General features: G+C 41.7%; 1 protein-coding gene across 3 annotated transcripts in view; it reads right to left on the reverse strand.

The window, feature by feature from the left end:
- Positions 1-15,582: 15,582 nt before the first annotated feature.
- ERGIC2 (ERGIC and golgi 2) overlaps positions 15,583-16,969 on the reverse strand; it is a 40,434-nt gene continuing 39,047 nt past the window's right edge. For all 3 annotated transcript variants that reach the window (XM_067564432.1, XM_067564431.1, XM_067564430.1), the window contains one exon: positions 15,583-16,606. In XM_067564432.1, the coding sequence (XP_067420533.1) occupies positions 16,541-16,606 (66 nt within the window). In that variant the 3' untranslated portion in view covers positions 15,583-16,540. The remainder of the gene's footprint in view (positions 16,607-16,969) is intronic.

Here is a 16,969-nt window from a genome sequence, read left to right on the forward strand (position 1 = left end):
GGGAGACTTGCAGTGGCGGCAGGGTTTCGCGGTGGGGGGGAGACTTGCAGTGGCGGCGGCAGGTTACATGGGGGGAACAATGCCCTCCGCAGAAACCCTTCTGCCGTTTGCCCCTTTTCGGCGGCAGGGTTTCGCAGGGGTGGGTGGGTGGGCACTTCCGGCAGCGGATTCGGCGGTGCAGTACAGCTTGCGTACCGCCCAACCTTCTTCATTAATGATCTGTTGAACAAAACTGGCCCCAGGACCGATCCCTGGGGCACTCTGCATGTGACTGGCTGCCAGCTAGACATGGAGCCATTGATCACTATCCGTTGATCCTGATGATCTAGCTAGCTCTCTATCCATTTTATAGTCCATTTCATCCAACCTATACTTCTTTAACTTGCTGATAAGAAGTTACATGAAGATAAATGAAGGCAAGAATCCTGGGAAACAAGCGGGAAGAACTGGAAGTCCTGGAACAGTCAAAGAATTATGATGTGATTTGAATGACAGACTTGGTGGGGTAACTCACACCATTGGAGCACTGTCATGGATGGGTACAAACTGTTCAGGAAGGACAGGCAGGGGAGAAAAGGTGGAGGAGTTGCACTGTATGTAGGAGAGCAGTATGATTGCTCAGAGGAGAAAATTCAGACTCTCAACAGGGTTAAGTTTAGAGGTGAGAACAAAAGTGATGTCGTGGTAGGCATCTGCTATATAGCACCTGACCAGGAGGATGAGGTAGATGAGGCTTTCTTCAGACAACTAACAGAAGTTTCCAGATCACAGGCCCTGGCTCTCATGAGGGACTTCAATCTCCCTGACATCTGCTGGGAGAACAATACAGCAGCGCACAGACTATCCAGGAAGTTTTTCAAAAGTTTTGGGGACAACTGCCTGGAGAAAGTGCTGGAGGAACAAACTAGGGGCCATGCTCCTCTTGACCTGCTGCTCATAAACAGGGAAGAATTGGTAGGGGGAAGTAGAAATGATGGCAACCTGAGCAGCAGTGACCATGAGATGGTCAAGTTCAGGATCCTGACAAAAGGAAAAAAGGAGAACAGCAGAATATGGACCCTGGACTTCAGAAAAGGAGACTGACCTAGCTCAGGGAACTGATGGGCAGGATCTCCTGGGAGGCTAATATGAGGGGGAAAGGAGTCCAGGAGAACTGACTGTATTTTAAAGAAACTTTACTGAGGGTGCAGGAACAAATCATCCCGATGTGCAGAAAGAATAGCAAATATGACAGGTGACCAGCTTGGCTTAACAGACATGTTCAGTGAGCTTAAACACACAGAGGAAGCTTACAAGAAGTGGAAGATTGACTCGGGAGGAGTGCCAAAATATTGCTCGAGCATGCAGAGGTGAAATCAGGAAGGCCGAAGTGCAAATGGAGTTGTAGCTAGCAAATATGTGAAGGGTGTCTACAGATATATTAGCAACAAGAAAAAGGTCTGGGAAAGTGTGGGTTCCTTACTGAATGGGGGAGGCAACCTAGTGACAGATGATGTGGAAAAGGCTGAAGTACTCAATGCATTTTTGTTTCTTTGTTTTGCTTCTGTTGTCTTCACAGACAAGATCAGCTCCCAGACTACTGCACTGGTAGCACAGAAGGGGGAGGAAGTGAGCTGCTCTCGGGTGAAAAAAGGTACAGGACTATTTAGAGAAGGTGGACATGCACAAGTCCATGGGGCCGGAATCAATGCACCCAAGGGTGCAGAGGGATTTGGCTGATGTGATTGCCGTCATTGTCTTTGAAAACTCGTGGTAATTGGGGGTGGTCAGAACGATTGGAAAAAGGCAAATATAGTACCCATCTTTAAAAAAGGGAAGGAGGCAGCTCTGGGGAACTTCAGAACAGTTAGCCTTCCCTCATTCCCTGGAAAATCATGGAGCAGGTCACCAAGGAATTCATTTTGAAGCGATTGGAGAAGAGGAAGGTGATAAAGAACAGTCAGCATAGATTCCCCAAGGGCAAGGCATGCCTGATCAACCTGATTGTTTTCTACGAGGAGATGATTGGCTCTGTGGATGTGGGGAAAGCAGTGGACATTATATACCTTGACTTTAGCAAGGCTTTTGATAGGCTTTCCCACAGTATTCTTGCCCGCAAGTTAAAGTAGTATTGGTTGGATGTATGGACTATAAGGTGAATAGAAAGCTGGCTAGATCATTGGGCTCAATGAGTAGTGGTCAATGGCTCAGTGTCTAGTTGGCAGCCAGTAACAAGCGGAGAGCCCCAGGGGTCAGTCCCAGGACTGGTTTTGTTTAACTTCTTCATTAATGATCTGGAGGATGGGGTGGATTGCACCCTCAGCAAGTTTGCAGATGACACTAAACTGGGGTGAGTGGTAGATACACTGGAGTGTAGGGATAGGATACAAAGTGACCTAGACAAATTGGAGGATTGGGTCAAAAGAAATATGAGGTTCAACAAGGACAAGTGCAGAGTCCTGCACTTAGGAGGGAAGAACCCCATGCACTACTACAGACTTGGGACCGATGGTGTAGGCAGCAGTTCTGCAGAAAAGGGCCTGGGGATTACAGTGGATAAGAAGCTGGATATGAGTCAGTGTGCCCTTACTGACAAGAAGGCTAACAGCATATTGGGCTGCATTAGTAAGCATTGCCAGCAGATTGAGGGAAGTGATTATTTCTTTCTATTTGGCACTGGTGAGGCTATATTTGCAGTATTGTGTCCAGTTTTGGGCCTCCCACTACAGAAAGGATGTGGACAAATTGGAGAGTCCAGCAGAAGGCAACAAAATGATTAGAGGACTGGAACACATGTATTGTGAGGAGAGGCTGAGGGAACAGGGCTTATTTAGTCTGTAGAGGAGAAGAGTGAGGGGGAATTTGATAGCAACCTTTAACTAGCTGAAGAGGAGCTCCAAAGAGGATAGAGCTAGACTGTTCTCAGTGGTGGCAGATGACAGAACTAGGAGCAATGGTCTCAAGTTGCAGTGGAGGAGGTCTAGGCTGAATATTAGGAAAACCTTTTTCACTAGGAGGGTGGTAAAGCACTGGAATGCCTAGGGATTACCTAAGGAGGTGGTGGAATCTCCAGCCTTAGAGGATTTTTTTAAAGTGCAACTTGACAAAGCCCTGACTGGGATGATCTAGTTGGGCTTGGCTCTGCTTTGAACAGGGGGTTGGACTAGATGACCTTCTGAGGACCCTTCCAACCCTAATCTTTTAAGGCTGTGATTCCATGAAGAAATAAAAAAAAGTGTTGTATACAAGCAAAGCAAACCCTGCATTCACAAATTCTCCATACAGCTGGTTAAATATTGTTCAGAAATTTTACATGTTATGCATTCTCTGTCCTGGAATTATTGTGAAGAAATTCTGCACTTCTCATGGGAGAAGCCAATGGGACAGCTCTCTGGTGCAGGGAGTGCGCGATAGGACCTATAATCAAAAACATTTTTTGGCCAGATTGTGCCCCCATTCAGATCTGCACGTGGAGGAGTCTTTCCCCCTTTGGGCTTTTCTCCTCCATGTGGAATGGGGGAGCTCAGGTGCCTCTGAGGATTAGTGAGATAAGCATAATTTTCTTTTACAAACTTTTCTGTACTAAGAGTTTTGTTTCTATATGAAGTTCTTCATCTGCAGTGTTGTAGGGCAGATAGAATAGTTCTGGGAAAACATCAGTATTGGAGGTGAATATTTTAGGAGATAATGGCATATTAGAGGTGTTTTTTTTTAACTGGACACATGCCTTATTTCTCTAGCTAGTAGTTAATTATTAAAATCCAAAACAAACATGTTTTTTAAATAACAATTACTGTGGAAGAGGGTGGGAAGTTGATACAACATAATTCTGATTACAGTCATTAAAGGCCTCAGGTCTATTATTCAATATATTCACAGGGAATAGTCAGTTCAGTCACTAGCAGTTGCCTTACCGGCCAGTAGATGATGCTATTATTCCATGACCATGTTAAAAGTACATTTCCTTGCTGTGAGGAAGAAAGGTTTTAAAAAGAGAAGTTTGGAAATCAGTTTGTGAGGATTTTAGCTCTTATTAAATTTTAAACTCATTAAACCATAATATATTCCACATGCCCCAAATTCAATTAAAAATATATATTTTTCATTTACATTGGATGCCATGTATTGTCAAGTATATAACAGTGTTAGATAGCACTAAATGATCCTGGTTAAGATCGCTATTACACATGTGTAAGTCACTCTCTCACCCACACAAGCACTTTCATAGTTATGATGATTCTGATTAAAATAGTGATCTCAAATACTTTTAAAGGAAGACGTCGTTTTGGCCCTTTATATCACATGAGACTTAATAAAAATATAACGTTTTAAGTTATGCCACGTGCATATAGTATCCCACTCCCAAAATAGAGTATAACTTGGGATGTACCACAGGGGGTATAAAACTTTTACATTTACTAAAGTGCGATTCTACATAAAGCTACCAAAGCTGACAAAGAGGAACAGTGCTCTGCTCAGAATATTATAAAGAATGCTGCTGCTAATTCTACATCAATTCATGTAGTTTCTTTTTACTTTGCATTTCTGTTTTGGTTTTAGCTTTAGATGCATTTTTTAATCCTAAAATTTGGATTCTATCAGAAAATTTCCCATATATTAGGGAAGTGAGTATACAAATCTAAAAGTCTTAGCAAGTTAATGATCTGTCAACTACCAATGATAATTTTGGTTAATTTATAATTAATTTTGGCCTAATTCATAGGCCTATAAGGTAGTGTTTTGAAAAGTGCTTATGGGAGTTAGGTGCCCAACTCCCATTGACTTTGATTAGTCCCAACCTTTAAGGCACAGCCAAGTCCATAAAATATTACCTTTTTCTTTGCTGGCACACAAAGCCTTGCTTTAAGACATGACATCAATTCCCAGGAATTTGCAAATGTCTCAGGAATCATCTCCAGTATTTTCTGGCAGGACATAAAACCATCTTCTGCATGGTTTTTGAGTGATCCACAGAACTCTTGGGATCATAATAATTATATCTCTTTTCCATTTGTCACACTAATGTTTGCTATATGTACCACTACATAAAGTAAATGTCAGGTGTTTCAAGAGTTAGTTAAATTTTCAGATAGCCTTATTAAATACAAGGAGATGAAATGGTATGTCTTACCCAAGGTCTAACATAGTATGTGCAACTGGGCCAATCCTGCACGGTGCTGATTGCTTTAATCCCACATATACAATATCTACACCTGATTCATACTATTCTGAGTACAATTTTGATCTTAATGTACTTTTGGGGAAAATGAATAGGTTTACATTTAAATTACTGGTCCTTTATTATCAGATATATTTTTGTTTCCATAAGTTTCTGTATACTTGTTTGGTGGCAGTGAGACACACAATTGCATTGTAGGTGCAGTCTGTACTGTAGTTTTAGACCAAAGGATAATTCTACTTGCATGTAAGTAGAAGACTGCCTGAAAATTAGAATTTTATTTGTAAAAAGCCACTACATAGTTTAACATCTTACGTCACATTCTGTAACATTAGTTTATGCTTACATTACTATTAACCAGAGAAATTCTTATCTTAACAAATCAAGATAACTATTTTTCAAGTATCTTGTTGTTTGGTACACTGCCATTGTTAGTGCATATATAGCTTTGCATGGAAATAGACTAATATTCATATCATCTCATTAGTAAATGTAAACTTTCATCAGTATAGAATCAAAGCAGATTAGGGTTGGAAGGGACATCAAGAGGTCATCCAGTCCAAACCCCCTGCTCAAAGCAGGACCAACCCCAACTAGGTCATCCCAGTCAGAGCTTTGTCAATCCACACCTTAAAAAAACCCTCTAAGGATGGAGATTCCACCATCTCCCTAGGTAACTCATTCCAGCTCTTCACCATCCTCCCAGTAAAAATGATCTATCTTGATGCAGAAGGGCATGGTTTCTTTAGCTCAGCACCTGCTTTCCTGGGGCAGAAGAGGAACCCAGCTGCTTGTTTATTTCAACCTGAGCAATTAGGCTTGAATATGCACATTGTCATGCACCATCTCCACAAGGAAAACAGCGAATAACTTTTTTTAAAAGAAAGCTAAAATTCTCCTTTACGTTTCTGGTTGCCTAAGGTCTGACGATGATACTAGGAAGACGCATTCATTACTGAGAGTTGTTTTCAAATGGCTTTGAGTCAGTTTTAAAATGAAACATGAAGTAGGCTTTAACGGATTTGCAACCCCTTCTCAGCTGTACAGTAGACATATTGGAAAACTGTGACACAAACAGCTTTTGTGCTGGAATGAATCTTCAACTTGTTTCATTATTTAGGAAAGAAACTACCTCAAATATTGTAAAGAACTGACCCATGGTTTAAACAACCAATTTGTGTCTCACTTTCTGCATGGAATATGCTGAATACATTGGGAATAAATTAAATACACCATTTACAAGTAAACCTGTTAAGTCATGGGTGGGCAGGCAGTTCTCAGGTTGTTCCTTTACTAATGTATTTGTATGCTACAAAGCTTCAGTTCTGGTTGACTTCATTTTTTGCAGGCAAAGAGGAATGCAAGCCAGCACCTGTGAAAGTAACAATTAACATCAGTAAGTATAAGAACAATGTTCAGAGAGCAGAATGTGCTGGTGACTGCAAAAAAAAGTTATTGGGGGGGGTTTACTGAAATATATTTTTAAGACATTGTAAAATTCTTCCAGCCTCTTTGTGCCACCAGAATGGAGGAATCTGTGCCAGGGCCAGGATATGGCTCAACATCTCCACTGGTGTTATTCTGTTGGTATTATTAACTGGACTGTGACCCTGTGATTTTCTTACCAGAAAGAAAACAAGGAGAGTATGTAACTTAAGGCTAAGCCTTTCAAATGGCTGAGACTTTCCCACATAGTAATATCGTGAAATATAATTGTAAATGGTAACTTGATGGGTTTTTTGCATCTTGTTAGCTGGATTTTGTATTTGTGTCCATGTATCACCAACCCACTGCTCAGTACTTCTCCCTCCCCATTTTTTTTCCTTCCCAGATACACTAAAAACAAGTGAACAACACAGGCCTTTGCTGTAGAGAAAATCTGGTGAATGCTGACCAGTTCCCCTTTTTCTGTCCAGGAAGAAAAGTATTAGAGTAATCATACTGATACATCACCTCCTGCGCCTGCTGGACCTGTGGTATCTTCTGAGAGCATCCTGTTTTACTAGATAATTTTCTTGTTCTAAAATTACAAACTTGATGGAGATACTTATTTCCTCTGTATACAAGGCTGTTTTAAATCAGTAGAGAAATGATTCTAACATGCATTATTAAAACACCTGCCACCTAACTCAGCTCAGATTTGGTTTCTTTACAAAGTGAATTATATGGTTTCAGTTACACTTTGTGGCTTCGGTGTCTGCCAGTCACATCTGAAAAATAAATACTGCTTTGAATTAAATGTGCATGATTCGGAGCTTACTGGCAGCCAGTATGATACCAGTGTTGTTAAAAACAGCTAGCAGATAATTTTGCATTACCAGTGAACTATTATTATGAATTATTTGCATTTAAATCCTAAGAGCCTTACATGGGCAAAGTTCCATTAATTTCAACTGACTGGGAGGAAAAGATAAGGCAGCAGATCCTTATATGGTATGAATCAGTGTTCACTGGAGTTAAGGGAACTCCATCAATTTACATCACCTGAGAACCCTGGGCAACGCATTGTACAGAGTGCTAAAGGCAAAGTGGTTTTCACAAACCCCGAAAAGCAATCATTGTCCTAAAGTCACTGCTGCAGCAGGTGGATGGTTATTGCAATTGTACAGTAGTATATGTATATATATATATACACACACACACACGGGGAGGGGTGGGGGAAGCAGCTCACACTTTGTTGTTCCTGTAGGCTGAGCACATTACACACCAGAAGCTCCCTGCATCCCTCCTCCCCCTCCCCCCACCCAAGGTCCCTGTGCATCACCTGCTCATCTCCCTTTATTTCAGCCCCTCCCACTCCCCTCTCTGTCTCTGTGTCCCCCATGTTCCTTTACCAAGGTTCTCCTATTCCCACACCCCCAGCAGGGGTTCCATGTGTTTCCCACCATTGTTAATTCTTCTCTCTCTGTCTGGGAGTAAGTCTTTCAAAGTGTCAATATTTTTAAACTGCATTGGGAGATTCAGCAGAGCGGAGATGGGGGTGTGTGTATTGTTTCATTGGGAGGTATTAGTGGCAGCTACCCACCAGTTCCCTGATCTATAGACAACTACAGAGGTGGTTGAAACTGCTAGGCCTGCTAACCAGATGCCAGGTGCGGTGTGTGTCCCTCCCCCCGACCTCCCCATTTCAACAAATAAGGTGAATTTGAAACCTAGAACATTCCCTGCAATCTGGAGTTGTTTGGATTCAGCGTTGGCAGTTATCACATTAGACAGACAAACTGAACTGCTGTCAAGTGTAGGACCTTGCTTTGCTCATCCAACAAATTAAAACCAATCAGACCTGTCTAGTCCCTGCAATTTATCTACGGTAGTTTGATAGTGCTGACAGCCAATCAAATAGCTCCATTTCTCAACAGCGTTTATTTCAGAGTCTAGATTAAATAAATACTGTTCACAGATTGTCACACCTGCAAATCTTTTATTTCCTGGACTGACACTCCAAAAACATTGTTACAATATGAGCGATGACATCAAAATACAATTTTCTGGTTAGGTTACTCCAGCCAGAAACATCCAATGAGATGGACTGACAATCCTGTTACAGAAATATTTTCAGCTTTTGTTTTCTAAAGTGTGATAAAAGAGCCCATTTCCACAGACCACTGTTTGTGTACAACACGGATTTACAGTGACCTTTCCCAATTTCACACTATTATTTCCTTTGTATTTGCAGATTTGAAAAAGTAAGTTGACAGTAACTGTCAGTTCCTTCTAGCAGCAGGCAAGTGGCAGCTCCCTGACAGAGTTTGCCCAGGAGCCTGAGAACAAGCAAACAAATACCTGGCCACACACTCTTCCACCAAAATCTAACATTTCCACAGCATTTATAGTGCTTCCACCTTCCAAGTGCTTTCCAAACATCTAATCAATCCTCACAACAGCCCTGTGAGGTAGGTCAGTATCAATATCCCCATTACACAAATGGGGAAACTGAGGCAGAGAGGGGAAGTTACTTGTCCAAAACCATTGAGCATATCAGCGCGACAACCATACTGTGGCTTAGACTCTTCTCACATTCCTTCTCTACCTCTTGTGGGAGGTCACTGAGAAGGCTGTAATGAAGCACATGGCCTGCAATTTTCTGATAAACACACAAAATATTCAAATATTAGGTTGCACGTGTCCTAGGAAATGCAGCAATATGTTGCAGAGTGTCATTGTACAAAACATCACTCAAGTGGTTATTGAGAATGTGAGAGTACAAGGTGGGGGCGGGGAGGCAGAATGGGGAAAAATCCCTCTTATTCACATAAAGTGTCCATCAATAAAAATGTTAATACAAATTTTGGGCCTTAACCCATTTGCACTGTTTCAGGCCTTCAAAGATCCAAAAAAACCCACAAAACACACCTCCTCCCCAATTTAATTCCTGTATATGAGATCCCCACTTGAAGGGAGCTCTGTGGGGAATTTCAACCCTATCTCTTCCCAGCAAGAGAGATCACAGAGTCATTGCAATGAGCCAACAGAGGATAAGCCTTCTGCAGTTTCTTCCTCTATCACAAACTGCCTCATACATTATATAACATTTGAAAACTAATAGGGCAATGATGTCTTCTAGGCAAGTGGCAGCACTATAAAATAACCCAACCTGGTGGGCTCTCAACCGTGGACAGTTCATGCAGAAGGCTGGCACTATTCCATTTTTATTTACCCTGAGACTTACATTCTTCTTCGAGATGTGATTGCTCATGTCCATTCCATTATAGGTGAGTGCACCTATAATGGAATGGACATGAGCAACACATCTCGAAGAACATCAGTTACTGGTAAGTAACCTAGTTTTCAGGCACCTAGAAACATGTTTCATTCCCCCAGCCTCGCAGAGCACTAGCCAATGCTCTCAGCACAGAGGTGTGTTGGTTGGGATGCTGGAGCTGCTGTGCAACTAGGCTTGACACAAACTAACAGCAAGTATGTTACATTATTACCCTTTAAGTCAACTTCCCCCTGGCCCTCTACACTACTGTCAACTTTCAGCATATTCCATAGGTGCAGGGTTTGGAATAAAATGGTGGCAGTGAAAAAGGCGAGATACTCAGAGGCAAAGCTGTGGGTTAGCTCCCTCCTTGGCTAAGAAAAGAATTCTTCCATTGCCAGCCATTGCTGTGCACACAGCAGATTCGTGTATTCAAACAGCAAACACTACTCATTGCTGTCTTCTCAAAGAATCTAAGATTAGACACAGTCTTACAGGAGCTAGAAAAGACCCCACTGAAAGAGAATAATCAGTCACATGGGACAGCAAGAGCTGTAGGAGTGCTGTAGACACAGAGCCATGGGAATGGAAAGAGAAGGAGCAATTTCCATCATGAATACAACAGCAGCATTGACTAGCAGCCCCACTGACCCCGGCTGAAGCAGAAGGGCAAGTGCCACAATGCTAGACCTCCGGTGGGGCAAGTAGAGTTCCTTCAAAATGCACCAAATGTTCTTAAAGATGGGAAGGAGGGTGTCGAATATTAATGTGCAAGGGTGTTTGGTCAAAACACCAGACTACTCCAAGGCAGGAGCCAGCACTAAAGGAATTTTGATGGAAGGGTCATGACAAAAATTTAATATTCGGAATAAACTACCAAGGCAAGACCAGGTGTATATACTACAATTGTTCTCCAATATTTTCACACTGTGAGTACTTTAAGGCAAAGACAAACCTTTTCATGGACACTTTCCCCTCCCAATCAAATAATTTTGATCCAATATCTTGCAAGAAACAGCTACAGTGCTTGGCTGCGTTAAACAAATATTAATGCCCTGGGTGTGACTGTTTGATTACATCCCCTTGCTTCGTACTTGCACTGCCTATGTCCTCTTCCTATATATAAGGCTTTACTTTTTTTTAGTCCCAAATCTTCCCTCTTTGCTTTCAGGCCACTTCAGGTCACTTGACAGTTTGCTCCCGTCCTCCAGAGCAACTGTTACCCATCCAGAGTTGGTGTAGTATACACAGAGGATCACAGCTGAGTTGATAACCACAGAAATAGTTGTAGCAGGCAGAAAGACAATAAGCAACCACGTAGAGATGTGTTGGCTGTTTTGAGTCAGATAGTCAAGGCAGTCTCTGAAAACTCAAAGAGAATCCTGCACTGGGATACAGCTAAAAGAACATGACCTCTTGAGACAAAAAGGCCTCACAGGTGTGACTGAGCACCTCTGCAGAAGCAGCACCACCTGGATGTGCTTCACAAACCATCATTGGTCCACGAACACTGAGAATACAGATATAGAGCCAAAATTCAAAGGGCTACCCAAGTACCCTCACCTGAACTCACAAATGAGGCAGTTTCGCTTGGAAGATTTTTACACCAATGCCTCTGCACAAGTATGTAAATACCCCCCAACATTTCCTCTAGAAAAAGGCATGAGTCTGAAGCAGAATTTTTCTCTTTTATCGATGGACCCAAATTATATCCTTCACTTTGCCTCCTCTGAGTCCAACCCTGCACTTGGAGCCACAGAGGCCAAGGAAGAAAGCAAAGTAGTAGCACTCAGGAGACCCAGCACCAATTTAGCTGCAACAAAGGCAACCAGCCACAAGGCTGAACAATAAGGAAGTGAATCAAGTCACAGCTGCAAGGGGCTCAGAGAGGGTAGCAAGTACCTTGTATTGCTTATGGGTATGGCAACAGAAGCCAAGAAGTAGGACAGATTAACCATTCCAAGGCAAGGAAGCTGCAAGTGCAAATGGGTTATAAAGTGAGCTTAATGAAAAGTCAAAAACAAGCACAACACATCTAAAAGCAAAACAAGCAACTCAACAGCCTTAAAAGGAAACAAGCATTAACATATTTGGTGGATGCTCAGGGCCTGAATGTTGAGACTCACGCCTGTCTTTGATTGTGGTGCATGGTGCAGTCATCCTAATTCTGACCTTTATGTTTCTCCCATGGACACATCATTTGTATTTTCTTTAAGGATTATAGCGGATGCCATACCAGGTCAGATCCTTCATCCATCTAAACTCACATCCTGCCTCTGGCAGTCACCTATATCGTTGGCTCTCTCTCGATACAAGGAGGATGTCTTTTCCAGGAGAAAATCATTGATGAGACTTAAGATGGCTGAGGAGTCCAACTCGTACTCTACAGAGTTTTCCACATGTGACAGGTGGTTGTTTGAAGAGAGCACAACTGCTGGCCGGGATGCTGTACACTTTCCTTCCTCCTCTGCCGTTTCTTAGCCTCATGAGCAAGGCAATTCTCTCCAAAAAAGAGAGATCTCCTGTAAACTTAACTACTGCAGCTCCCGCGAGTGGCAGCAGCCATGTAAGTGGGAGAAGCCCTCTGGCCAACACAGCACAGACCACACCGGCGCTTATGTTGGTGTAACTTATGTTGCTCAGGGAGGGGGGGATTATTCACACCCTTGAGCAAATTAAGTTATGCCAACAAACTGTAGTGTAGACGTAGCCTAACTAAACTAGTTAAGTCAGGAGATTTGCAGGTGCTCAGTACTGCTGAAAAATCAAACCCAAGCTGACCCTTGAGCTCTCAAACAATTAGGCTATTTTGGAAAATTTATCTGCCAATTTCTCCCCACCCTCACCGCTCTTCTGATGCAAGCTTTGCCCACATGATGGCATTTTTACTGCCTTACTTCTGCTGTGGTCTTCAAGATGTAACAGCAAGAGTTAATATAGTTTTGAACAACACCCCCGCAATTTCTAGAATGCCATTATAACAATTTCTGAATTATTCTGATTCCTGACCTCTTAGAACACAATGCAGTTTCTAGATGGAGGGCACCTGAAAAGCAACTGTTCTGAAGGCTTCCAGATGCTTCGAGTGTATGTCCAGGGTTTGCAGGATTGTTTCTAGCAGCTGAGAGGTGGTGGGTTTAGTTTGGACATGACACTTGAATATGTTACTTGGAATTGCAATTAACTGGAGAATTGGTCTGAAATCAATAAGATCAGTTTCAATAAAAAAAGTGCAAAGGTCTACACTTAGGAAGGAAAAATCAAAAGCACAAATACAAAGTGAGGAATAACTGGGCAGGCAGTTGAAGAGCTGAAAAGGATCTGGGAGTTACAGTGAGTCTCAAATTTATTATGAGTCAATAATGTGATGCAATTGCAAAAAGGCTAATATTCTGGGTTGCATTTGGCACTGGAGATGCCTTAGCTGGAGTACTGGGGATTTTTACTGGATATAATACTGAACAATCTGGAGAGCATTCAGCAGAGACCAACAAAAATAATACCTGACCTATGAGGAAAAGTTTTTTGTTTTTTTTTTTTTAAACTGGATGTGTTTAGTTTTGAGAAAAGACAACGGAGGAGGGAAATCTGATAGTCTTCAAATAAGTTAAGGTCTGTTATAAAGAAGGTAGTGATCAATTGTTCTGCACTGAAGACAAAAAGTAATTAGTTTAATTTGCAACAAGGGAGATTTAGGCTAGATAGTAGGAATATCTTTCTAACTAGATGGATAGTTAAGCACTAGATTAGGCTTCCAAGGGAGGATGTGGAATCCCCATCATTGGAGGTTTTTCAGAACAACTTGGACAAACACCTGTCAGGGATGATTTATGTTTACTTGGTCCTGCCTAAGTACAGGGGGTTGAATTAGATGACCTCTGGAAGTCTCTTCCAGCCCTACATTTCTGTGATTAAAGCTTGAGAACTGGTCCAGCAAGTCAATAGGCACAGAGACCTTACACAAACAAAATGTACTTTGGACAATAGAAAAAGAAAAAGAAAAAAAACCACTGGGCAAAAATCATCATGAAAACCAGTCCAAGCAGAAGTAGGAGGGAGAATAGTATGCCAGAGTGGCAGCAGCTGGAGATGCTAGAGGGAAGCTGGAGCTGAAGAACTTACAAAGTAGTAACATTCAGAATGAATGACTCTGAATGGTTTAAATATTCTTTCCTGTAGATGTTTCCTTACACTTGTTTATGGTAACTGTCACCTACCATCAGGTTGCCCAAATTCACATTTTATATCTATCTTTCTTTGGTCTCAATCTTCCCTACACTTGACTAATTCAATAGAGATTATATTTAAGATGCAACTTCACTAGCTTCCTGTCTAACTTACCTTCCAGAATACATGCTGTTCACTGGAGAGCCTCACTCTTGCACTCTTTCCATTTTGAGAGAGTACTTTAGCCCTACTCTTTTGCCCAAAGCAAAGAAGCTTTACAAGAAACAATTGTGATAAGATGGCTTACGTTTGCTACCCTTGTGTGCCCCCTTGCATCCACACAGAACAACTGTCCCAGGTGTGGTTGCAATGTTAGCTGTGACACTTGACACAAGGCCTTCAACTCAGATCCAGCTGAGTTGGTTCAGACTATAATGACTTCACCCCAATATGGACATGAAGCAACAAGCATGGCAGCTACAATGATACAACTGGTCCTAACTCCATCCGACTGCAGCGTTTCATATCTGGATGTCACCCCAAAAACTGCTGCTCCAAGCAAAGGTGCTGGGCCCCATAGGATGGAATGTACTGGTATCACAGTTGCAATACAAGACCCATGTGAATGCATTAAACTGGTTCAATCAAGAACGGCATTACTATGTGAATGCACTAGATGGTTGAAAGGACATGTGATGCACCACACCATTTAATGCAGTCACTGTGTGATGATTTCCTTGCTCACTATAGCCAAGACCTTTGTTTCCCATTTTAGTCAGTTTTAATCTATGACAAAACTTTACCTCCTTCCTCAAATGACCTAGTTTTCTTAAAACTTGTGACTTTCTCAATAATCTAAGCAAACTATGCACAGGTTCTTCTCTTCTCACTCTTTATTTAACATTCTTTTGCATAATTCTCAGTTTAAAGAACTGTTAGTTTACAAAAATCAGGGTGGTGCAAATCAGCCTATTCTCCATGTATTTATACTGTGCTTTTCACAGAGATCCAAACACCTTACAAAACATGTAAATAAAATCAGCAAAACCTGCTCAGACAGACGTTTTATTTTCCTCTATGTAGTCCTTCTGATTGCAAGAGAAATATCTATAGGGTGTAAGGCCCAGGATCAGCATTAGCTCCTTAAAATAAAAACCTAGCATGGGTGGGAGGGAGTTGTATATCTATGCCCCTCTCATGTCCTGGTGGAGTAGCTGTGTTTCTTAACTACATGTTTTGGTCAGTAGTTCAGCTACAGCATTTTGTTCTTTAATGTCCTAATACCCCCAACTCCACTAATATATTCCAGCGTAAAGTTCAGGATGCTCCATTTATTTTAAAAATACCCCACGCTTTCATGACTTGTAAAGTTTAACTCTTCCCCATCCCCTACACTGCAGAGATAATCATTCAGATTCTCTGCCATCACCTGTTCCTTGGGATTATCTCTACTATACCCTGAGTGGTCTACCAGACTCATTGGCTGGCTCAATTTTCTTGCTTCTGTACTATTTAGTAATAAACTGCTATGCTGTACTTAGCCATTTGTTCTTCTTGTTTCTCTTCCTCTCCCCATTTTTATTTGCCAAAGCTTATGTTCCAGCAGCAGGCGGAGTACACGTCTGATCTTGAAAACTAGTGTTGTGTGCCACCTTATCAGAAGACATTCATTTCTTTTCTAAGCCATAGCAGAGAGATGGTTTTTAACTTTGTGGATAAGAAAACAGATTATTCCAATCGACATCTTTTTAACAGAGACTTATTGTTCCTGGTTCCTTGGCTCAAACTCAAAGATAAGCTGATTGCTGGCAAAAGTAGCTGTGAGAAGAGACACAGAGAAATGCCACATTCCCTGTGCTGCAGCACTTCTTCCTCTTGTAGATGGACAATGGTGTTACTGGAGAATGGCAGTGACTGCTGCAAGTGCTATGGCTCTGTCTCAGTCCCTGAGCCCTTATCTATTTCAGGGTTTTCAAGTGTCCCCTAGCTCCATCAGCACAGTATCTAAGCCTCCTCTACCCACTCATTTAAAACAAAAAACTCATGTCCTAGTTCTGAAAACATAGCAGCAAATCCTGGCTTCATAAATTCCTACTATTACTGCCACCCTTGCTTGCTGCACTGCACGCTGAAAACTGCACCGGACTCTTTCTGTATTCTGCATGTGTGTTAGCTTTCGGAGGTGTTAGCCTGACTTCACGGGCCCTGGAATCCAGATCTCTACACTGATACTTCAGTGCCAATGGCAGTTTTCGCAAAGACACTCAGTTTCACTGCAAATATTGTCTCTCTTCAGTAATGCTTCTGTTAGCTCAAGAAGAGGTTGGCATCACAGGGTTTCCTGGCCTCCTCCAACTCCGTATGCACTTAAAAGAGACAAATTACACAGACTGGTTTTTAAAAAGGCTTGATTTTTGCTGCCCATCAGCACAGTCTCAACGTATTGCACAATGTTTTATTATAAAAATGGTCTTCTGTATCAGGCAGAAAGAAAAACATTTCCCAAGGAGGTGCTAATGCATACTGTTGTCTGTAATTAGAGGTAAGTGGTTATTTATGTGGCCATCAGAAAGCTGGACCTAAATCAAACAAAACAAAAACATTATTAATACCTTGTTCAAGAATTTCATCCATAGCATTTTGCTTTTTTTAAATACACATTTCCTCCATTCTCTGCTATTCTGCATCCTTAAACCCTATACAAGTATGTGTTTTTTCCCCTTGTGTAGTAGATTATCCAGAGAACATCACTGTCCTCTTATTATGAATCTGGCTAAAGATACATGCTGTTCAAACTATTTTTTAAAAAACTTCTGAACATGCTCCTAGTGAAATCAAGGGGAGTTTTGCCAAGTATTTAAATAGAAACAGGATTAGGTCCTACAATTGTATTCTTTCATTACAGCTAGCTACCTTTTAAAATCTTTTTCTTTGCTTGCACA

This window comes from Emydura macquarii, unplaced genomic scaffold (genome assembly GCF_026122565.2).
Source record: "Emydura macquarii macquarii isolate MOO-44397 ecotype Brisbane River unplaced genomic scaffold, CSIRO-AGI_Emac_v2 contig_2636, whole genome shotgun sequence".
Taxonomy (NCBI): domain Eukaryota; kingdom Metazoa; phylum Chordata; order Testudines; family Chelidae; genus Emydura; species Emydura macquarii.